The sequence below is a fragment of the Diabrotica undecimpunctata genome, chromosome 10, assembly GCF_040954645.1.
Source record: "Diabrotica undecimpunctata isolate CICGRU chromosome 10, icDiaUnde3, whole genome shotgun sequence".
In the NCBI taxonomy this organism is placed as follows: Eukaryota; Metazoa; Arthropoda; class Insecta; order Coleoptera; family Chrysomelidae; genus Diabrotica; species Diabrotica undecimpunctata.
The window spans coordinates 26,771,509-26,797,571 of NC_092812.1; the positions used below are offsets into that span (position 1 = coordinate 26,771,509).

Here is a 26,063-nt window from a genome sequence, read left to right on the forward strand (position 1 = left end):
GAGTTTTCTAAAGCTAATAACGCAGGCCTTGAATCTGACATAATTACAACTTGGTGGTTGGAATTTTTTTTATCACAGCCCATTCTAGAGCGTGATAAATTGCAAACATTTTGGCAAAGTATATAGAGTATCATTTATTTAACTTGAACATTAGGGGTTCTTGGTGGTCCAGAATATATGCAGCATAACCGACTCACAATGAACCATCCGTGAAAATCTTCCATGGATTATCTTGGCTATCTGATGCTGCAAAACAACTGAATTCTCATGGTCACAATTTGGAAAAGAAACATTGACTTTGGCATAGGAGACATTCAAATTCGTTTGAAAGAAAGTTAATTCGCCTCGACTGTTTAGATGCTGAGAATATGCTGAGAATATGCCAGAATTAGGAAATTCCTGTAATGCCACCATTTGTCGACTAGACTGTCGACACAGAGATATCATATATTTTTTGTAGTAGGTAGTTCAATTTGGTTGTAACATTGGCATTTAAGAATAACTTCCTTAGCTAAATATTGTCATCTTAAATGTAAAAAAGGTTCCATAGATTCAGCTAAAAGATTCTTTGTAGATGTAGATGTAGATTTGAGCGCACCTAAAACTAACTGCAGAGTCTTGTACTGAATGCCGTCTAGTTTTTTCAGACGACTGTTTGTGACAGATCCGTATAGAAGCTTCCATAGTCGACAATGGATCTTGTATATGCACGATAAAACATTAAATGAATCTTAGGGTTAGCACTCCATCGATAGCGATTAACTACTTTAAGAATATTTAAACTGTCCTCACATTTCATTGAGCACTTATTAATATATTCATCCCATATTAACTTGGTGTCCAATATAACCAAGATAAGTATGGTGCTTATAAATTGGTATACTTGGGTTGTTACACATAACGATGTCGCGTAAAAATCTCCACAGCTGATTTATACGTAGTAAGTTCAAACCCCTGTTTAAAGAAATACTCTCTTGCATCACACATAATTGTTTTTATTGAATTAATACATTGTTTGTACAATTTATTCGCCATGTAAAAGCAGAAGTCATCTGCATATGGCAATATGTTTTATTTAATGCTTAAACTGTAATGATCTATAGTGTATACATTAAACAACAAGGGGCTAAAGATAGAGCCTAGTGGTAAACCTTGATGTACTACTCTTAGGCCAATCAATATATCATTACATGGAATGAACACAAGTTTACCAGTAAATATGCGTACAAAGGTGAAATACCTTTGCAAGGGACTCAAACAAGGATGCTGCGTGTTTCCTACTTTGTTTAAGATCTACTCGGAGCAAGCGATGAAGACGTGAAAAAGAAAATGCAGAAACATGGAAATTGTACACATTGAGTTTTGCGGACCACTAGATAGTGATGGCCCAAGACTATGCCGACCTCGAATATATGACCCGTAAACTTATCGAAAAATACGAACTATGGGGCTAGAAGTAAATATCAAGGAAACTGAATACATGTGTATTGGGGGAATTCAACAAAATCTAATTTTGGAAGAAATAAATCACTGTCAAAAATACAAATATTTAGGCATGCAATTAACCAACGATGGCAAATTAGACGAAGAAATTAAACATAGAAATAACCAGGGAAGACAAGCCACTAGGCAATTAAACAGTGTACAGTTGTACTGTGGGACAAAACAATCTTAAAAGAAAACAAACATAAAATCTATAACAGCATTATAAAAAGCATTGTTACATATGGAAGTGAGGTATGGCCACTGAAAGGAAAAAACTTAAAAGCATTAGAAGCAACACAAATGGACTTTTTCAGAAGAGCCGTTGGAAAATCAAGACTAGACAGAGTTAGAAATGAAAGAACACGAGAAATTATGGGTGTTAAGCACAATATACCAGAGGACATCAGATTAAATCAACTAAGATGGTATGGACACGTCCAAAGAATAGATGAACACAGAATACCAAAGAAAGTATTGAACTGGACACCGCATGGAAAAAGAAAGCAAGGCAGACCGAGATTAAGTTGGAGAGAAGGAATCGATAAAGACTTAAGGGAGAGGGGAGTTCAAGAAAACCTTTGGAACGATCGAGATAAATGGAGACTGGAAATCAAAAGACGGCGTTGAACGTTATAAATTAATTGATTGATTAATTGAGGTAGATTACCTTTGTGTTTTAGTTTTTCGAACAATAGATTTTAATTGACGTTGTCATTTTTGAGGAGGATAACTGACTATCTATTGGTAATTAAGAAACACAATCCATAGTTCCTTTATTCCTACGAAAGCCATACTGAGATACTGGAAATATATTTACACCACCATCCTAATCTGCTTTTCATTAATCGTTCAAATGTTTTAAGCATACATGAGACCTGAGAGAGACAGGTCTTAGGGCAGTACGCTGGTTTAATTTGGGTATAGCCACAACCAGTCATTGCTTGAAACAATCACAGATTTTGAGAATTTAAGAGAATATTGTATATTTTGCACAGAAAATATATATGGCAATTAGGGGCAGGCTTAATAGCATGCTATACGTCAATTCCCGGAGCTGTATTTTAGCTCTTAAGTTTAGAGCTGTAAAAGTGTTAACGTAGTAGTGTAGAACTATTTAGAGCTTAAGTCAACACGGTGCGTATAGCCTTGATGATTTCCAACCTTCGACAGAAGATAGAACTTGAAGAAGAAGAAAAAGTGATCATAGAGAGATTTTTGTAAAAAGACTTTCTTCCATACAGTCATCAGTACCGGTGTACTTTTTGTTATCCTGAAATTTGTTTACCTTTTGCCAAAGCTCTGAGGGTCAACCAAAGCTTTGAGGGTTGTCTATTAAGTGAGGAACAAAACTGAGCCCAACTAGATTTGGCTTTTGGAAAAAGTGTTTCCATATAGCTTCATTCTTCCTATAGGGTAGGATTTGATTTATAAATTTTAAAAGAATTTGTCCTCTCATTCATACCTGTGAGACATTTATCATTTCGCGATGGTATTAAATAAATATTTTTTTTTAGTTCCTTCGAAATGGTCAGAACAGTTATATAACTTAATAAATTTCATTAAGATAAGCAAATTCATCATTCATACATATTAAAACTAGTTAAAAAATTTCATCGAACGGTATCAGTAGCTGATCTTCTTCTTGATGTGCTTATCCGTTACGAATGTTGGCGATCATCATGGCAATCTTTATCTTATCTGCAGCAGCGCCGAAAATCTGCACAGATGTTGTATTGAAACAGATTCTGAGGTTCTTTAACCAAGATGTTCTTCTTCTTCCTGGACCTCGTTTTCCAAATATTTTTCCTTGCAGGATGGCTTGACCTACTCCCATCAGTAGCTGATGGGAGTGTGAAAAACGTATTAAGACTGAAGCGGCAGCAGTGTTGGTTAATTTAAGTAAAACATGGCAAAGAAACAGTGGTATAATAGGCACAAGTGTGTGAATAGCAGATAACATTAATTAAAGTGTAACATATCTGACCATGTCGCAGATAAACTACTGAATAAATGCCAAGCGTCCAATCTTTTCGCCTGTCATCGATGAAATCCGGTAATTTGAAAGGAACATACGTTATTTCGCATACTTCACTATTTTATTAATTATATGTTTAACTGGATGCCACATGTGTATTTAAGTTATAAATTCTAAAATATATTGTTACGATAAATTCTGACCCAAAACCGTAAACATATTTATTACTAATATTCTCATTTATTCACGTATTTTCTAGGTAATACCTACCTGACACACGATGGGTCCCCCTCCGCTATAAAAACAACAATCGAACTTTCTGGAGATGAGCCGATGTAAAAATACCAGTTTTGAGACCATTCGCCGCTCTGTCTAGTCGAGAAGGCCATCGACTTTTCTAGTCTAACGGTATTGGGTATATAACAGGACCTTTTTGGAGAAAACGGGCAGTCAGAAAAGAAGATCGCGACGCGTTTCAAATGTAACGTCCGTATAGATAAATTATGTAATTATTAGTCAAATCAATTGTTGTACAGTGTATATTATCGTGTTTTAGTTAATTAAAATAAGAACAATAAATTAGAATTAATAAAAACATAACAATATCTACAAGTAAATTAATTAACTTAGCAGAAAATTTCCTTGGATCTTTATTTAAGTAATATTAATAAGAAACTTATTAAATATTAAATAATTCTAAAGTTGATATGAAAATTTTAACGATTTTATTCATTTATATTGCAGTTTCTGTCGTCAATATAAACGCAAATAGAAAGAATATCCTGAACTTTGATGTTTCATGCATGCAAAACCTGTACTAAAACAAAATAAATTATGACAAATAAAAATGTACACCAAGAAACAATCATGCCTTAGACTGAAGCGTGTGATGACAGTCCAACACAAGCTTGACTCTGATTTGTTACCTTTGGGAGATATATTACAGACCTTATACTATATAATACTGATCCAGTAGGAAAAATGCGAATGTAGACATTTGGCATGATGATATTGTGAAAATGGCCCTCTTTTTCGTTTGAGAAAAACAGATCCGGCATCCAGACCCTGTTTGCCTCTGTGAGCGTTAAATATTTTAACCGTCCTCCAAAGTCGTTAAACTTCAGCCTCTCATCTAGCCACTGCTCCCGAAAAGTAAGTTGTACACTGTATTCCTGAAAATTGTTGCCGTAGCATCAGTTTTTGTTAAAAAAAATTGTTTCAGCTCCACAAGACCAATAATCACTTTGAGTATGCTCACACCAATGCATGCAAAACAGGCAAATTACTTGCACAATATCAAATAATAATAAAATAATTAAGATCAACCTTTAATCTACATTGCTAGTTTTTAAAATTATAGCAAACGAAGATGAAACGTTTAATTTTTTATATTACATAACTTTTGTTTTTTACTTTCCAGTTCATAATTTTAATTTACTTTTGTACATATATTAAATGAAGATATTTACTAAACTAGGAATTTGTATAAAATTATATTACGATTGCAAACCAGTTAATTCATATATTACACATGCTGAGAGATAAAATGGTTTTAAAGTGTATATACATAAAACAAGTTAAATAATTTTGTAAAAATTGTTTATTTAGGAGGTATTGTAGATACAAAATTATTTTAGACGACTTAAACAAACGTGCCTATTGAGGCATTCCTATTTAAACGGGACTATTAACTGAAGCAAGTATCATAACAATAGTAACATAACCTAATGTGTTGGTAAATTACCTGTTATATTGCATTGTTATGATAACTGTTTGGCATAATAATCTCAATCAACTAAAAACACCTTTATAAGTACGACTGAATAAGCTGTACAATATAGATTTTAGACCCCTCTGAAATCTATTATTGTAGATTCTGTGATGGCGTTTTTTTAGCCTTCAAAGAGGTCCACACTACGACATGTTTCCATCCATGTTTTAGTCCAAAAGAACAGGATTTTAAGAAAGCGTATTATCTGTTTGCAGACACGTTAGGTACATGATAAGATTGTAAAAAGGACTATTCAAGATATTTATGGGATTGGCGAACAACTGGTCTGCAGTTCCAGACAATACGTTCGACCATCTGCTGTTTAAATCTGGCCAATTTTAGAGAGATGTTTGAGTGAAAAATGTCTTGTGGCAATACTTATGATTACTCTGAGTTTATTATGAAGTTTCTTCTACCATTTTTGGATATTTTTCACTATGCGGAATGTTGATAAACCGCAGAATTGTTTTGATCCGATGTAAGGACTACTTCTTCAGATAGACTCATTACCAGTAATTCCTGTGCCCCGGTATCCACAATAACTTACAAATAATATATGTGTGAAAAATTCTCTTCTTTCTTCAAAAATCAGAGTTTTTCTCTCCTCTCTGTTAAAAACTATTTTTTTTATTTCTTTAATATTTTTTCGTCCGTTTTGTCTTATTTATTGAAACTGGTCTCCTATTTTCGACGTTCTTCTTTAGCGTTACACTTGAAACAACCAAAAGTGTAATTCGATCGTTATAAAAATCTGACTAGGAAAGAACACCTGCTTACAAATGTTACAAATGATTCTTGTCCAAAGGAAATCCAGGATTCTGTAATTACCGCCGATAAACATATCATAAAGCTAGAATTACTCTTTGGGCCAAGCATAACCATTACAAATAAGAGAGAGGTCAACAGGATTTAGAGCATTGAAGGATCACTGGTCCTTGTAGTCTACTAATCTAATCCAAACTCAAACATGTTAAATAATGACAGCTCTACTTCCCTGCGTATCAATACATAATATCATAAAAGGTACAAGGTCTACTCATCGTAAGACTATTATTTTTTATGGAATTAAGCTACAATTGATTGCAATGAGATTTGACGTTTCAATTTCTGTGTGTTCAAATCTGTGAATGTTTATAAACTGGCCCTGAGTGGCAATAGGCCAGTAAAGAAAAAAAAACAGCTGAAACATCGTTATATAGGTTTTTGAAGGCTTAAAAGCTATATGAGCTATAGCTCATTGATGACAAATCATTGAAAACGTACAACTGATTTTGCTTTGCTTTTTTATACATTTTAGAGAAAAATGGTTTAAATGAAAGTTGTAAATATTAAAGTCCTTAAATTTGCGAATTTGTAAATTAAAATACATACACAATTGACGAACACAATTGCAAAAAACAGTTTTTTTGGTGGAATGTGTGCTAAATCTCAGCTTAATCTACCGAATAGTTTGTAAGATATTTAATCTGTTTTTCCTGGAGAGTGATTATTTAAACAACTGTTCTTGCCCAAAAACTGACTTTAGATGTATTTAGAAGATCGCAATCGATTCTTTTAGGCTTTAGTTTAGCATATATTATAACAATTTTGTTAAAAATTTTATCAAAATTATTATTAAAAACCATTTCAAAAATGGCTAACCTTTTGATTAATAAACATTTAGGATAACTGACTTCATTTATGTCAAGCGCTTGTAAGTAGATTTACTAGAAGATGATGAAAAAACAAAATCTTAAAAAAAGAACCTTCTATAACCAATAGAAACCAAGATTTTTTTTTATAAAATAATATTTCCATTGTTTATTAATATTAAGAGCTGAAAATTGAACAGATCATAAAGAAAGATCCAAATTTTATGATATATTTTATAGATGGCATGTACCAGGAAGAAGTAAAAAACTGTAATTCGTTAGAATGATCTTCATCATCCAGCCTAAAAAGTCCACTGCTGAACATAGGCCTCTTCCTCGTATTTCCAACCCTATCTATCTTGTGCCAGTCTCATCCAGTTTTGTCTTCCATTGGTCTTCACTCCCATAACCTCTTTTTCCATTGCCCATCCGTCATTATAGCTATGTGTTCCGCCCATCTCCATTTTAGTCTGGCTATTATTTCGCTGGCGTCAGTTACCTTGGTCCTTCTCCTCTTCTCTTTGTTTTTTATTTTGTCTCGCAGTGTTACTGTTAACCTAGATCGCTGCATTTTTCTATGTGTGACTCTCAGTTTGGTAAACGATGCTTTTGTTATGGTAAGTATTTCTGCTGCGTATGTCAATACTGGAAGGACGCATTGATCATATACTTGTCTCTTCGGGCATGTAGGCAGCTCACTTTTAAAAGTTTCTCTCAGTTTTCCAAATTTTGCCAACCCAAGACCCATTCTTTTCTTCAGTTTATGGGTCTGATTATTCCAGCCAATCATAATTTTATGACCTAGGTATTTATATTTATCTACGAGTTCTATTTATTGAACACCAATACTGATGTTCTGGTTGGGTACCAAATTTCTCATTATTTTTGTTTAAGCCCTCAGCTATTATGACTATATCATCGGCGAAACGTAAGTTGTTTAGATATTCTCCATGAATTTTTATTGCTTTGGTCAGCCAATCAATATTCTTAAAAGCATGTTCCAGCACCGTATTAAAAAGTTTAGATGACATTGGGTCTCACTGTCTAACCCCCTGCTGTATTGTTAAGGTCGATTCACACACACCCATAACCGTACCGTGAACGTAAACGGACCAGTATTGTCGACGTGACCGTACCGTATAAAAAGATTTCTCGCCGACGATATTTTTATTTATATACCAGAGAGAACACAAAAATCACCGAAGAAAAAATAAAACAAAAACAACATCACATAAAAGCGAATAGTTCGTAGTTCTATAACAACGTGGACAAGCGCAGTACAGTGCAATGTAGGCCCCAGGTAAAATGATTCATATACGATATATACAATAATTATTATGATTTTATGTTACAGGACATCCTACAAAAAAAATTATAAAAAATCCAAAAAACAGCTTTGGCCAACAAAAAATATTAACAAATCCATAAAAAAACTCGTGCACGTAAGGCCCAAACTCTTGAGCACCAAATTTTCGAAGTTCTATTTACTCAGCAATAACATGAACGAATTCTGAGACATTCTGAAATATTCAAAAAACGTCCCCTTCGTCCATCAACTCTTTATACAAAAATAAAATATTCTTCTTTCGTTGCTCTCTTCTTCCAAGCTTGATGGACCCACACGCGTTTATTTGCAGTATATGCTGACTTTACCTGTTGGTCTTTTTCATCTAAGATCACAGCAATCATCAACAGTTCGCTGTCGGAAAACACCACCATTCTGATAACCTTTATTACACAACAATTTGCTGTGTGAACACGAAGTGAAACAGTCGAAATTACGGACTGGCGAAAAGCTAATACGGCACTGTCACGGCAAAAAATACAGTTACGCCACGTGTGTGTGAATCGACCTTTAAGGTATATTAAGGTATATTACATACTAAAATATTAGTATGTAATTTAACAGTAGTTATTGCCTGTAGGTATATATTGTATAATAATTTTGTATACCTACTTATAGTCTAGCCTGTTTTGCTAAGCTATTTTGCTTAGCTCAACTGTGTCAAAGGCTTTGTGAAAATCAATAAATATTAGCACTAGAGGTTTAGTGTATTCCACTACTTTCTCTGTTAGGGTTTTTACGCTATAAGAGAAGTAAGGCAGGTAACTTACGTCAATATATACCCAAGAAGCCTAAAAAATGGGGACTCTAAATGTTTATTCGCGCAGAAGTATCAGGTATTGTTTACGACTTTTTAATGTACATAGGTTCGAGCACTTATCAACAATATACCATTTTCAAGTTATGAAGAATCGTTGGGGCTCGAGGCTTAAGTTGCAAATCCGAACGAATCTGTAGTTTATTTTGACAACCTTTCTGCTCTTTGAAGCTAATAAAATACCTAAAGAAAGAGAAAGAGTTGTCGAGTCTTGGCACTATTCGCAGTAAGCGACTACGAAGTTATAAGTTGAAAACAGACAAAGCGCTCTTCAAAAAAGGGAAAGGAAGTTTCGATTACAAAGTTGACACAAACACAAACGGTATAGCAGTAGTCAAGTGGGCTGACCCTAAATGTATCACTTTAGCTAATTCATATATTTCTCACTTGAAAAAATGCTATCTTGAATCTTATTGGTCATAGAAGTTTGTCATTTAAAAATTGTGTTTTGACGTGACAACGTCTTAAATTAGGTTGTGGCTCGGAGTCACTCATGAAAAAGTGTAACGCCCGCTCACGTCTGTTACGATGAGTCACCGAACGAGAGAGAGGCCCGCCGGACCGGCGAATGCCTTGCGTCTCTCTCCCACTCAAACATGATCGGTCCGCTGGTGCGATGCTATTTCTCCTATCATCGTCCTATCCTCAACAAAATCACTCAAATAGAAATTAGTTAAGTTTAAGTTTACATGTAGGGGAGAGTTACCTAAGACGGGACGGTTCCCAAGTAGGGACACTAGCAATTCTAGAAAATCTGTAACAAGTGGCAACACCTGCACTGGAAGAATGAAAGCTCGCCATTCAGTCGTATTGTCACGTAAACGACACGAGGCTAGCATACCGGTAGCGTTCGTCAGAACAAGTTGTTAATGTTTACATATTTTTTTAAATTTATTTACGTACAACATTATAGTGAATATAGCGTTAATGGTAAGTATCTGTGAAACTTAACGTTATTAGTCAATAACAGAGTTTATAGTCATTGCATTTCACTGTAAAGTATTTGCCACTAAAGCTTTTGTTTAATATCGGTTAAGATTTTTACAAAATGGGTGCAAATCTCTTAAGATGGGACAAAGTTAAACTTCCTCAGTCGGGACGTCCCATCTTAGGAACTAAAATATGGCTACAGATATTCTTCTTATACCTGCCTACTTTTAACTAATTAAATCATTAATTACTCATAAATTCTTACATATAACGGTAATTCATTCTAAAAACATTTATAAGTAGTGGTTCAGTAATTAGATTATACCCAAGGAGGTCATAATATTCTAACCTTGATTATAGCTATGTAAAGATAATGTGTCATTAAAAAATGTTTTATTCAGTGAACTCTATATCTCGTAAGTGGCACTGATATCTTGGTCGGTTTAGACAAATATTCTCAGTTGAACAGGAACACGAAATTTTAGATCATATTCTTGAAATGGAAAAGCGATTTTTTGGAATCACTTATAAAGAACTTCGTTGTCTGGCATTTAACTTTGCCCAAGCCAATAATATTGCTAACAATTTTAATAAAGATACTCGAATGGCCTCTAAAAAGTGGGTTTATGGGTTTTTGAGTCGACATAGAAATATTTCTCTGAGAAAACCAGAAGCAACCTCATACGCTAGAGCTACAGGATTCAACAAGAATGCAGTCCAAAGTTTTTTCAACAACCTGGAAAGTATTTATAATAAACATCACCTCACTCCAGATAGAATCTGGAATATTGATGAGACCGGAGTGACCACCGTCCAAAAATTATCTAAAGTTCTTGCTCAGAGGGGTAAAAAGCAAGTGGCAGGTTTAACAAGTACCGAAAGAGGAGTTAATGCCACTATAGTAGCTGCTATGAGTGCAAGTGGCAATTTTCTTGCGCCTGCTTTTATATTTCCCAGAAAGAAAATAAAACCAGAGCTGATGGACAATGCACCTAACGGTAGTCCAGCATTTCCACAGGACAAAGGATGGATGGATCGTGATGTTTTTTTAAAATTCATAAAATATTTTGCACAACAAACCAGACCTTCGAAGGAGTGCAAAATTCTTATTATTTTGGACGGCCATTGTTCACATACAAAAAGTTTAGACGTTATAAACTTCTGTCGCGAGAATGGTATTATTTTATTATGCCTGTCACCACACTGTACGCATAAAATGCAACCCCTAGATGTTTCGTATTTAAAATCATTTATGAGTTATTATGATTTGTACCTTACTAAATGGCTAAAAAATTATTGTGGTCGTACATTTGGAATATATCAAATCTCAGGGGCTGTTGCAGAAGCATTCTCAAAGGCATCTTCTGTACAGATAGCGACAAATGGATTCCGAGTAACCTGAATTTGGCCTTTTAACGAAGACGTATTTCAAGACTGCGAATTCGCTCCCTCTAAAACGACGGAACAATCAGTGGACAATGAAACTACATCACAGGTCAATAAATTACCCGTAATGATGGCTCATACCGAAGGCGTAAATCAAGTTGAAATGTATGATAATCCGATTCCTTCAACCTCAAAACAGTCTGTTTTAAGGTCACCTAAAGATGGCGATTCCGAAGATAACAGACCGATACAGAGAAGCCAAATCATTCCTATCCAATTTCCGACATCCAAGGTAAAAGTGACCGATATTAGTCCGCTACCAAAGGCACAGAAAAAGAAAGGTAAGACTTCTTCTAGACATTCTCTGAAATCCACGATACTCACAGAATATAAAATTCCACGTATAAAAATGAATTAGAGACGTTGCAATCCACAATCCCTACTAACAAGGTTAAATCTGTGAAACGAACTGTAGTTATGGACCACAGCGCTCGAAATGCAAATATTAGCAATATCACAGTCGTCACTTCAACTAAAGATGATTCAAACTGCATTGTATGTGGAAAGAAGTACGCAGAGAGTAGTGAAGACTGGTACAACTGCAAAATATGTTCAAATTGGGCTCATGAGTCTTGTGGAGTAATGGATGATCTCTATTTTATTTGTGGAAGTTGTATAGAGTAATGTCCCTTTTTGAGAAACCCAACGGACCATCTTAGGATTCCGGTTTCTCATGATGGGACATTCACACTTTTTTTAATAACAAAAAACGAAGCATATTTTTTATTTTTCATTTAGTTTATATCTAAAATGTGTTAATAGTTAGAATAAAGTTTCATTTTATTACCTCAACTTTTTTTTAATATCTATAGATTTTCAAGTATTTGTTATAAAAAAAACTGTCCCAACTTGGGTGACTCTCCCCTACAATATTTTAGTAAACAAAATATATTTCTATAGTTAAAATTTGTGCAATTCTTATTTTCATTCAATTCCTTGTTCCTATTGTGCAATTTAATAATATTCATATCAATAAATATTCTACCGAGAAAAAGACGTTGTCACGTAAAATCTTCGCCCGTAAAACCGACTTTACAGGCAACCGATTTTTTTTGCCATCTTTTCAGTGAGCCTACTTACAAACGCGTGAGATAAAAAATATCAAAGTTATTATAAATGTTTATGAGCTAAAAAGTTAGCCCCTCTTCTAACGGTTTTTTAATAAAAATTTTGATAAAATGTTAAACATTTTTTAACTTATGTTAATAGTTTTTTAATTTATCTTACAATCTAAGCCTTAAAGAATAGACTGTTTGAGCAAGTGCAGTTGTTTAAATAATCGCTCTCCGGGGTAAACAAATTGAATAACATAAACTATTTTGTTGATCGAGATTAGATTTAGCAAACTTCAAAAACTAATAATGATAATTGACTTAATCTGCAGTACTTATACAATATGTCATTATTCAAAAAACCAAGATATTAGAGACTGCAAAAATTAGGTTTTTTGCAAGTATCTCGGTCAATTGTTTATGTATTTTAATTTAGAAACTCACAAATTAAAGAACTTTTTAAGATCTACAACTTTTATTTCAACCATTTTTAGCTAAAATGTATAAGAAACGTTTCATAGCTAAAAAATTATTTTTTTTTCCTTTTTATGATTGTTTACAAAAAAAAAACAAAGCAAAATCAGCTGTACATCTATAAGGATTTATCAGTTACCACCCATATACGTTTTAGAACCTTCAACAATCTGTATAAGATTTTTACTTTTTGACAGTTGAAGTACTTTGTCTAAATCCTAAGGCAATTATAAAATGTAATTCTTAATATTCTCATTACAATAAATTGTGGTTTAACCTCAAATAAAATAATATTTAATTTAAACATACCACAAAAAACAATAGCAAATTAGAATTTGTGGAACAAATTTTATTTGTGTAACAGTGGAACAAATCAAAATAGTCAAAATACACCGACAATCTTACAATTCATAAAATTGACAAAAATTCCCAGAAAATGAACAACAATCTTACCAATACAAAACCGCCTTGGGAAAAAATAAACTAAGAAAGAAAATTGGTGAAAATCCAAACCTCTCTTCCCAAAGGGACTTGGCTACCGACAGCTCTACGTAATATTCTCCGTGTGGAAAGCGATAAAGTATCTCAAACGACCCAAAACATAGACACCAGCGCTAAAAAAAGACAGTAGCGACTGGGCTCAAAACAATCAAGAAAGAGCCGACACCTGCGTGAGCAGCCGGTTCGAAGCAATTCTCTTTTCTTTTCTCGAAAGAAAAATATATGCTCGGAAATACTTTTTGAAACTCCACAGGCTTTGCTCTTGCTACTTAAATCGGATCAACTGACCGTAGATTTCACATCCGACAAGAAGACCTGAGTTACGATAACAAATACTATTACTTATCACAATAAAACCTATTATTTAACAATGTGATTAGTTATGTTATGTTGATAATATGTTAATTAATTACATTAATGTTAATTACATTAATATATATTAATGAAGTTTTCGTGTATTATGGGTTGTATAATTAATAGGAACGAATTTACAAATAATAAAAAAAAATGTATTTCTTAAATAAATATATATTTTGAAATTTATTGTAACATCTGATAAGAGACTTAAAATCTTAAATAGAAAGTTTTCTTTATTATGCATAAAAAAATTGTAATATATTTCTATACGTATAGGTAATTTTTTTGATGCACAATGAGCTAAACATTTTCCTGGAATTAAAAACATAATAAATGATTAGGGACCTGTAGCATCACAATTCAATCATGCAAAGTCATGCTCAATACAACTTACACATTCCTTGTAAAAGGAGGAATAAGTGGAAAGGGTGAATGAACGGGACAATAATACAGCAATCGATTACAGCTCAACAGAAAATTATAGTTAGTGCCAAATCCAAATTGCCGATTATTTTCATTTTAAAAAACTACGAATTATTTTTAATTATTTAAAATTTCTAGATTAGATGGAATTATGGATGGTTTTATATACAGAACGGCAGTGCTGACAAATGTGTAGGTACCGGGTGAGTCATAAGTAAGTGGTCAATTTTTTTAATAAAGGCTAAAAAGGAATTATTATTGCTAAACTCGATTGTTTGTCAGACATGTTGTTAAAATTTGAAAAAATATAATTTTGTTTACATTCCATTTAAGGCTACCCCGAAAGGCTACCGGTAGCCTTTAAAAAATTACATTTTCTCGGTTTCTTGTCATTTGATTTTGATCTTTTTTTTAAATCGATGTCTCGGACGAAAAGGATTTTAAGTATGATGTTTTAAAATACCTATTTTGTTTGGAAAACGAGAAATTCCTAATAAACATTTTATGCTATTCAATAATTGCATTTTCTTTCAAGTTTACAAATTTTGAAATTACAATCTGTAAAACTCGCATTTTTTTTTTTATTTATAAGTTAAGACATTGTTTATAACTTTAAAAAACTCCCTAGGCTCTTCTAGTTAACCGATTTTAATTTTTAAAAGTACGTTTAAAAGCTTGAACTTTTCTTTACATGTAAAAAATGGGCCCAGCATTATTGGGCCCAGCACAATTTTGCAAATTCGCAATTTTTTTTAAGAAGCTGGATTGCAAAATTATTATGCAAAATCTATTAAACTGATCCTAACGAAATTTAGCACAGGTTTCAGTCGTACTATAAAGTTTTTCTAGCCAAAATGTAAAGATTGTAAGTTATATTTAAAATGTTGAAAAAATTTAAAGGAAAAACTAATTTTTTTTGCATTTTTTCCAAATTAATGCTATTTTTTAAATAATAGATATACAATTTTCAATTTCTAGCTAGTCAAATGGTATGTAAAATTAAAAACGAAAATTTTGCCTCCCATATTTTTTTTGTAGCAGCAAAATCAGCAGTTGTTGGCAAAAATATGGGCGCAAAAACAAAAATTTTCGATTTTTCTAAATAAAAATTACGCAAACAGATTTACGACTGGCTCATATCGTAATTGTTTATACAACGTGCAGCTTGAAGTGATTCCAGCAAAAAAAACTAGACTCAGATGAAAAATGTCAATTATACTTAGTCTGCTTTTCGACATACCCCATCTGGACTAATATAAATTTCATAAGTCAAAATTTTAGCTGTGTTAGAACTATTTAAAATATTATTGATCTTCAAAAATGTTGATGCCCCAATATATTCACCAAATATTTGCTCAATTGAAATTAATATTTAATTATTAAATATAATCATATAATTGTATATAAATATTAGACCTCAGAATGTTTTCAGAGTAATCTAAAAAATCGTTGAGTTGGATTCAACACACGATTTTTAACTGGGGTTCATCATTTGCTGAGACATTGGCGACGTATACTAGGTTAAAATATCGTCTTCATAATTCCAGAAGCATATTGCCTGCTAAACAGACTAAACTGTCTATAAGAGTAGTATAAAAGGGTCTTAGAACTATTCTTACACCAGAATTTTTCATTGTTTTAACTCTTAGGATTGATTGACAGGCAGAAAAAGTGGCGAATCGATCGAGCGTTGGCACCATAAAGGGTTCAAAATTTGCAATTGGAAAGATTTCCGTATTCTCGAGTCAAAGATCTACTCTACAACCAAAAACAAACATAACTAGAGAAAAATACAAATGGGCATAATTTATAATAAGAATATGGGTTGTGTCGATACAACCATAACAGAATAACAGGCAGAAGATGTATAATTAAACAGTAATTGAGCTCTTCCACAATCCCAGTGGAGGACAGACTTACTTCAGGAATGCGGCATTGCCATACTCAAGCCTTGATTCTCTCGCAACTCCTGTACTGGAGAGAAATCATACCCAATCCTACCAATTCCCAAAACCAACTCACTAACCTGCATAGCAAGCATGGTGTCTAAATGCCAAAACCCCCCTCAGCATCAATAGACATTGAAGACAAGAATCCTCAGGTCCCGGAAGGTCGCTCGTTACAAACAAAGATACCATTAGGATTCAAGGACAGTGGCCAGCGGGTGCGAAAAATCTACTGCCTATAGAAGGCTACCAAAAATGATGAACACTGCACGCAATTACATATAATGTAAAAACCTTATCGACAAAGAAAATGACGGAACTGGGGAAAAACTCAAACTCAAAAAGTCAACAGAAGACTTGAAGATCAGGTCAAACTAAAATCAAAAAACATATTCCACTCGTAAGGAGAAACAAAATCTAAAAAAAACTAAATGAATATATCTTTAATACATAGAAACCTACAGAAAAACATACAGAGTAGTGACTGTATTTCCGCAAGAATTATGTATACAAATTCAAGTGTGAATAAGGGATACAACCTAAATAATCCAAGGACGCGCTCCCACCAGCGATTACGAATATGAACTTGTTGAAGCCTTTTATGGGGAATTTTAACGAGCAAAAAATAAGAACCGGTCCGTTACAATCTGATAATGGAAGGTTTTATCTGTAAACTCGAAAAAAAAAAGGGACGGACAAGAAGTGTTCTGCGAAATCTATATCGAACTTAAATATATTAAAAGAGTAACAAAAAAGTTCTTATAATAGCCTAGACCTCACCTAATGGTCTAGGAACTAACCAAATTGATCATGGGCTTACATGTGCTAGAAATTTTTCCAGTATAATGAATGTGTGCACCTATCGAGGCGCCAAATTGATTCTGACGACTATCTACTTAGCACAAAGATCCGAGCAAGAACACTTGAATGCCAAGAAGGAGAAAGGTGTCGAGAGAATTCGCCACAATATCAAACTCCTCAAAGACTCCCAAATATTGGAAAGTACAATGCATTATTTCATCGCGACCGATTACACTGACTTTGCATCCATCGGGAAGATCCGTATTTTCTTGAAGAAGATAGTTGTGGTCAATAATAATAAAGGATGTAAGAATAATAAGTAGTACGTAGAGAAGCTAAAAGTCCCAGAATATATTACAAAAATCTGGCCGTATTTGGTGACCTTGGTCGTGAATCAAGTTCTATTCCTGTGGGTGAAAGGTGGAAGAAAACAAAGACGATCATCGAAGACTCTGCAAGTGAGGAATAGAAGTAAAAAAGGAACGCGGTATCGTTTGATGATGAATTTGTAGACAGAAAAAATATTTTGCGACTATCTATGGAAAGAGAGCAAGGGCGATTTCAAATAGACTCCTGCAAAAAAACGAGAAAGCTTTTTAAGACAGCGTGTTGAGAATAAAGAAAGTCTAAACCAGAGTATTAAAGCTATGAAGTTCTACAGCGTGGCAAAAAACATAACTTACTGGTTTTAATCAAGGACTAACTCGTGAAAAGATAGAAAAGAAAGAATTTTCGGGGAGAAAAATGAAGTGAATATTAGATAAGCTGAGTATTTCGAGGTACTACTCAACGTTGAGAGTACTGAACGTGTATGAAGTACAATGGAGTTAAACTACTCAATGTGGCATATAAACTCTTCTCTAGTCTACTAAAACAAAGCATTTGGCAGCAGGAGATCTTAAAAATAATTATCGCTGGAAGTCCACATTACTGTATACAGAAACTAAAATATTGTTGTACAAAACTTTGATAAGATTAGTTGTCACCTAGTGCACAGTAAAATAAACAACACCCATTCCAATCATTTCAGAATAGAGGCAGGTGTCAGGCAGGGATGCATAATTTCGCCAGCTCTCTTTAATATTTACAGCGAACACATTATGCGAAAGGTACTAGACGGATGGAATGGTGGAATATCAGTAGGAGGTCAAAAAATCAGTAACTTGAGATATGCTGATGACTGATGACACTTTAATAAAATCAAGAAGAAATTGAAGACATAATGAGATGTCTGGAGGAGAAAAGCAAAACATATGGACTAAAGCTAAATAGAAATAAGACAAAGATCATGACAGTAGACAGAGCTCGGAATAATCTTCAACACATTAAAGAAATTGGAGCCTTGAAGTAGTAAATAGTTTCATATAACTGGGGTCCCTAATAACAAATAACGAAGGGTATGATAGAGAGACACGTAGAAGGTTGACTATTGCTATGATGAAACTGGTAACAATTTGGAAAAATTCTTGCATAACAATACACACAAAACTAAGGCTGGTAAGGGCACTCATTTTTCCCATTAGGTACATATGCAATCGAAACGTGGACTTTAAAGAAAGCGGATAAAAATAAACTAGACGCTTTTGAAATGTGGGTATACCGCCGCATGTTAAGAATATCCTGGATTGATCATCGCACTAACGTATCGATATTAGAACAACTTAAAGTAAAGGATAGATTGCTTAAACAAATACAACAGAGATATTTGCAGTATTTTGGATACATTGCTAGAAGAACAGGTACGATGGAAAAACTGATAGTCGAGGGTAGAGTTGAAGGAAAGAGACCTAGGGGAAGATCTCCAAGCCTTTGGGTAGATCAAACAAAAATATTGATTAACCAATGGTTACATGAAGCCGAATAACTAGCCCACGACAGGGAAGAATGGAGAGAAATCGTGAAAAAACTGTAAAGGCCTGATGCTGTCACCACATCCCAAAAGGGATTAGGACCAAGGAAAAGGAGTTGTCACCCTTGCTGCTGAAACTTGGTCCATGACAAATGTAGATGCATTTTAGAAAAAAAAAATACTTTGAAGAATTTGGGGACCAATGAAGGATCTCGTATAGAATAATAAGTTATTTCTAAATTTCAAGAGTTGTTAAAAGGATACGCCATAGTAAGGTTTGTAAAGTCGAGAAGATTAAGAGGATTTTAAAGCGATGTAGTCTTAGTGAGAGATGTTGCGAATATGAAAAGAAATTGGAGGTCAATACACATAACGTGTTATAGAGTTGTGGACCATGAATTTCTAGGGTATTATTGAGTCAATAAATAAGCTAGTGTAGATACATATTGTCCGATTTATATTTTTACATATATCAAAACATATCTTTGTATTTTTTTGATCATATTTATTACCTGGTAAAATAAAGTGCTTTCAATTAATGTGTCTATTGTGGTTATTTGCGTTTAAAATAACCTCAAGTTCAAAATATACAAACAATAGTCTGTATTATACTATATGAATGAAGTTTAGTACTTAAAAATAACCAACGTACTCTATAATCGATGAAAGTTCAGTTCTAGGGCAGACTATTATAATTGAAATGCATTCGACAAAGCTAGAAATAGACGACCTCGTTTTGGATTAAAAACAAAGATATCTCTTTCAATTCAAATGGCAACTGGCTTAATATACATACCGGCTATTTATATTTACCACCTAATAATGAAAAATAACATCGTTATTTAGATCCCAATCTTCTTTGGAAATATAAACACATAGTTAAAAAAAAATGTATTCGTAAAAATATGTATTTTTATTAAATAATTTGTTAGTATGAAATATATATACACTCAGATGCAAAAAAACACAACGGAAAAAATTTTGGTCAAATTCAAAGTATTTGATCAAATGGTGATTTAATACAGGATTATATTTGTAAGTTTGTTAATTTTAGTTTATTCAGTTAGACAGACTGCGAGGACACAAACTTATTAAGCATCATATTGCTAAATAGTGGCATTTAAGCTTTCGAAATAATATGTTCCTGTAGAAGCAAAATGTATTCACTCACAATGAATGATGATGCTACCCAAGAAAGGTTAACTAGAACGATAGATTCTGTCCTATGCTCTAATGTAAGAAATGCGCTGTGTTTAGTGTGACGTAGGCATGGGGACTCGTGGTTGACATTTCTTATAAGACTATTTATCAGAATGACAACATCAAGCGTCATAGACGGAAGATGGTTCTTGATAACTGGTCCTCATAAGACACCTAACTCTCACTTATGGCTCCAAGTGCCACATCCCGGACAACTGCATTGGTCTGCAGGCTAAACTAAGTGAGGGTAGCCAGATATGGCAAAAATTTCATCAACCGATTGCCGGTATAAGCAATCCCCCACTTGCTAATCAATGGCTCTGGGCGGAAGAATTGCTAGATCAGAGAATCATAGAAAAAAAGCCATGGATTGTATATCGATAATCATTTTAGTACATATTTAATCTCCTCCAGTTCCTTAATTCAAAAAAAATTTCTGTTGGGACTGTAAGAGTGAACAGACATACTAAACCTCCACTGAAAACCAATAAAAACATAAAAAAAGGGAAGATATACTTGGGATACAGTTGTAAGTAAAGACGGGATAGTCATCACAAAATGGTTTATTATTAAACTAGTGATTGTTGCATCTACCTTTGTTGGATTAGGACAACTGAGCAATTGTTAAAAATGAGACAACAAGAATAAACGATATATTAATGTTCTCCAACCTGAGGCTGTTAGATTTTATAACCAAAATATGGGATTAGTTAATAAGCTTGATTTGTTGCTTAGTATATGTAACTTAGGTCGTACGTTTGCTGCAGAAAATCGATTCTTCCTCCGATTCTTCATCCGAATAATTTAGATATACTTGTCAGTTTACGACAACTTTGACTATGTTCAGATATATTTGTCAGTTTACGTGATCTTTGACTGTTCAAGGTTTAGTAAACAAAATTGGGATGAGCAAAAGCGATTTATGCTCGAAATGTATGTTAGAAATGACCAAAGAATTAACGAAAAATAGGTTTACTCCAACCGAGAAGCTTTTGAAGATTTTGTTAAAGAATTTCCTAATGTTGCGGTTCATTATGACGTCTTTTAAAGAACTTACATCAGAACAGAATTTACATCAACAGGTAGATTTTTCATTGGAACTTGCCAGCGTATTCTTAAGCAAGATTTACATTTTTATCCGTATCGTTTACAAGCCTTCCATGAAATCACCCGAAACAACTATCTCCAAAGGCTAGCCTTCGGCAATTGGTTTCTGAACAATCTCAATAAACATGATGATATATTAGGCAAAACCTTTTTTACTGACGAATGTTGGTTTTATCTTTCTGGGTACACAAATTCTTAGAATATGAGGATGTAGAGTGCAGATAATCCGCATTATTTTATTGGAACGCCTTTATATCCTAAGAAACTTGGAGTTTGGGCTTCTATAAGCAAGCGACGTATTGCAGGATCCATATTTTTTGAAGGGATTGTTAATGCTGAAGGATCCCGTCAAGAAATTTTAACTCCATTTATAAGTCAATTGATGGATGATGAATTAATAAAGTTAATAAAAAGTAACTTATAGAGCTAGGCAAATCATATTTTGTAAAGTACCTAAAGTATTAATTTTAGAATGTTAGAAAAAAGGCAAAAATGAAGAAATTGGTTATAGTAAAATATTTCTTGAGTACTCAGAGAATAAATATATTTGTTTATCTAGTGCTGGATGGATCTTTTGATTTAGATGTACTGTTTCAGAGATGCGGGGATGGATGCTGGGCTGCAGATGTAGAATACGACAAATTAATAACCTTAGTAGAATAGACGTCAAGGATTTAACAATTATCTGAAACATTTATTACAATTTAACGCCTAAAATCAAAATATAAAACCAGTTAAATGATTAAATCGCAAATAGAACATGGAGAACGAGAGGAATGTATTTTATATCTCGTGCTATTTAACATCTACTTGTTGTCATTCGGCTTATATAATCGTTCCATTCTACTCTTCTATTTCTTACACAGTTCTTGATGTTCTCCACCGTACATCTACGGTGTACTATATTAACTGTTTTGTAAATTTTGCCTTTAATTTCTTTTCCAATATTTTTATTTCTCCATATTGTTTCATTCAGGTAACCTGCCGGTCTGTTTGCTCTATACACTTGATCTTCCACTTCCGTTTCGAGCTTTCCATAGCTAGATAATGTGATGCCTAGATATTTAAACTCCATCACTTTTTCTATTATCTGGCCTTGAGTAAATTTGCTGTTACAACCATGCATTTTGTGCACATGGTTCCAGGACAAAAATATATACAAAGTAATACGGGTGTTGCCAGATACATACACAGGAACCAAATAGACCATATTCTAATTGATACTAGGCATAGTTTTGACGGAACAGGGGAGCCAATATGGATTTGGATCATCATTTTATTATAGCGAATATACGGGCAAAAAAAATACGGATCAAAAAAATTACACCGGATGATACAATGGATATTTCAGAAAGCCACAAATGGAGAACAGCTCCCAAAGGAATGGACGGAGACATATATGACATCTATATTTAAGAAAGGAAATAGAAAACGATGCGAAAACTACAGAGGAATAAGCGTAATATCATCAATAGGAAGATTATATGGGAAGATACTGCGAGAAAAGATAGAGCAAGCGATAAAAGGCAAAATTGGGGAGGATCAGGCAGGCTTCACGGCAGGAAGATCATGCATAGACCACATATACACACTGGAACAACTGTTGGAAAAGAAAAAAGCAAAAAATAGAGATATACATTTGGCATTTGTGGATCTGAGAAAGCCGTATGACTCTGTACCAAGGTCAGAACTATGGGAGGCAATGCACAAATTAGAAATACAGACGGAACTCATAGAAGCTACAAAAGCTCTATATAAAGAAAATAAAGTGTCCATTAAAATGGGGACAAGAATCATAGGAGACTTCACCACAACAAAAGGGCTCCTGCAGGGTTGTTCCACATCTCCAACCCTATTCAAAATATACTTAGAGAAAGCCTTGATTACATGGAAAAGAAAATGCGAAGGCATAGGAGTACCGGTACGGAACGGATACCTATATACGTTAAGCTTTGCAGACGATCAAGTAGTGATTGCACAAGACTAAGACGACCTCAACTACATGATGAAGAAACTACAAGAAGAATATACCAAGGCTGGCCTAGATATTAACCTCGCGAAAACAGAGTACCTATCTACAAGCTAAGAAGACATAGAAGATCTACAGATTGATGACAACGTAACAATCAAAGGAAAGGATAAATTCAAATACTTGGGGTTTATAATCACGAAAAAGGTAACAACAGAGGAAGAAATTACACAAAGATTAGGACAAACAAGAACAGCAATCCGACAACTTAACTCAGTATGGTGGGATAGAGAGCTAAATATGAAGACAAAAACACAGATTTATAAAACATATGGGGCTAAAAATTGGATCATAAACAAGAAAAACAGCAGTAAGATAGTAACAACAGAGATGGAATGCCTGCGAAGATGCTGCAGAGTAACAAGAATGGATAGGAGAAGTAATAACGAAATAAAGCAAAGAATATCAATAGAAACAGACATACTAACATACATAGAACAAAAAAGACTAAAGTGGTATGGACATGTAAGAAGAACTAGTGACAGCAGATGGATAAAGAGAATAATCGAATAGAGCCCCATAGGAAGGAGGAAAAGAGGACGACGCCATGAGTAAGAGAGGCCTAAACGATGGAGAATGGAACAATAGAGAGAGATTGAAACGGTTGAGCGAGGGAAGGCAGTGAATACTGTAGAATCCCTGAATATATATATATATATATATATATATATATATATATATATATATATATATATATATATACGGGCAAGAATATTAAAAGTCAGAAAAGAGTAAGATATAACCTTAATGAACTTGCAATGAGACGAAACTCAATCGACAGCGCAGAAAGTAATTGGTATGGAACAACAGATAAAAAGGAGAAATAAGTTGTATCATCGAGAATGTCAATTGACCATCAGAATTGAAAAAGAAGCATAGAAAAAAACTTTACAGTAAAGTAAAAACTTCTAGTGCAAAGCGAAAACAAAAGGATTTATGGAAAGAAAAATGCTAAATATCACACTTTTAGATAGAAAAATAAAAAACCGTATTCGTAATAAGTCGATGAGAGCTAAAATTAAACACCGACACATTGAAGAGCCTAAAATGAAAACGACAAAAAAGAAGTTCACAACTTGATGGTCAATAATGATATTTTCTGCTGCACTAAACTTCATTATTATTTTCCTTTGAGTGCACCCGAGCCAAGGAAAGTTATTTTAGTGGTTTAAAGTTCCTTACGCCGTCAAAATATGTTTATGGAATAAAAGTTGTGAAATTGTATCAGCATATCTTTGAAGTTTCCTACTGGACACTTAGTTTATAATTATATTACACGGGGACTATTTTCTAGAGATTGACCTAGTTAACAAACTCCATTTCAGAAGTTAGGTTGTTGGCAAGTATTATTTCCTGTGTTTAATAGTAAAAGCCCAACAAAATAACTGTTACGTTATTCAAATATAATTCACGAATCTAAACGAAATCTTGTGAAGGGAGAGTGTTGTACCTTTGGGCGCTTGTATCTCTGGACACTCTCGTTAAAATTGTTGTTTTCTCCGTGTTGGAAAGAATTTTTGCTTTAACGTTCTGCCATTGATCACTTGAGGTCGGTACAATAGTTTCGCTTCATAAATATAAAGACCTTGGAATTTAGTCAGGCTTGTGAATTTTTCTTGTTAAAAGTAAATAATTAGCGAGAACATAAAGAGTCGATGTGTTACAAAGTTGTGGCTGGTTTCATCTATAATTTCCCAGGTAAGAAATATACTATGTTTCCTATTTAAAACTTGTGTTCACCAATCCATAAAGTTTACATAACCTTAAAAAATTAATATGTTTTGGTAGTCGTAAACATTGTTGTTCCTTGGGACATTACGTTTGTTGTACCTTTGGCCTGACCAGAGGTATAACTGGCAATGTCCAAAGGTACAACAAGAAAAAACATTTTACTTTTTCTAATTTATCTGTAATTTCACTGGAAGTAGACACTAAAGTAAGGCGAAATCAGCACTGACGTGTGTTTGTAATGCATAGGCAATAAATAATTTTCAAATCAGAGGAAGCTCAGTGATCTCTTTGCTTTAATATGCACCGCGGCATTAAGGCAATTTTTATCGCTCATGTGATTTATTAACCTCACTGCACTCGGCTAATAAACTCTACAAAATTGAACTTTAATGCTTTTTTACTTAAATAACAAGTAAACTGACACCAAACTTCTTTACAGAAAAAATGCCACGAAGCAAAAGTGGAATAAAAAGAGACAAAGTGGATGTAGGTGCTTTGCAGAAAGCTGTCGAAGACGTCCTCGAAAATAAGATTCTGGTTCGACAAGCTGCCAAAAAATATGATATTTGTCGAACCTTATTTAATCATATTCGAATTTATGTAAACTCTGAACGTCCTACATTCGAATACAACGCGAACAACGATGTTAAAAAAATGCTTTCACTTGAACAAGAGTCACGAAAAATCTCAAAAAGATGCAAGAATTTTAGCATTTCAATACGCACGTGAAAACTAGATAAAAACACCAGACAATTGGACTTCAAATGCCACTGCAGGCAAAGAATGGCTAAGACACTTCATGAATCGGCATCCATCATTGTCGTTAAGGAAACCCGAGGCTACAAGCCTGGCAAGGTCACCCAGTTTTAACAAAGAAAATATCCAAGCTTTTTTCAACAATCTTAAAACAGTAATGTCACGCTATAAGTTTTCCCCTGCCAATATCTATAATGTAGATGAAATCGGGAATTCTTCAGTCCATGCCCCACCTAAGATAATAGCCTTAAAAGGTCTAAAGCAACTGGGTAGTATGACATCCGGAGATAGAGGGATCAAAAATAAAATAAAAGGTAATGCGTTCGCTGATGGTACAGGGAACCTCTTATCCTTTATGGAAGATGTAAATATTTTCCGAGTCCATAACCCGAAAATGGACTTAAGTAGAGGAGCTCTCGACAGTATATTCGAAGCCC

At 33.9% G+C, this 26,063-nt stretch overlaps 1 protein-coding gene across 6 annotated transcripts in view; it reads right to left on the bottom strand.

Annotated features, from left to right (window-relative positions):
* GluClalpha (glycine receptor alpha 1) overlaps nt 1-26,063 on the bottom strand; it is a 283,088-nt gene that overhangs the window by 83,360 nt on the left and 173,665 nt on the right. For all 6 annotated transcript variants that reach the window (XM_072545998.1, XM_072546002.1, XM_072546001.1 and 3 more), the window contains one exon: nt 4,409-4,632. In XM_072545998.1, the coding sequence (XP_072402099.1) occupies nt 4,409-4,632 (224 nt within the window). The remainder of the gene's footprint in view (nt 1-4,408; nt 4,633-26,063) is intronic.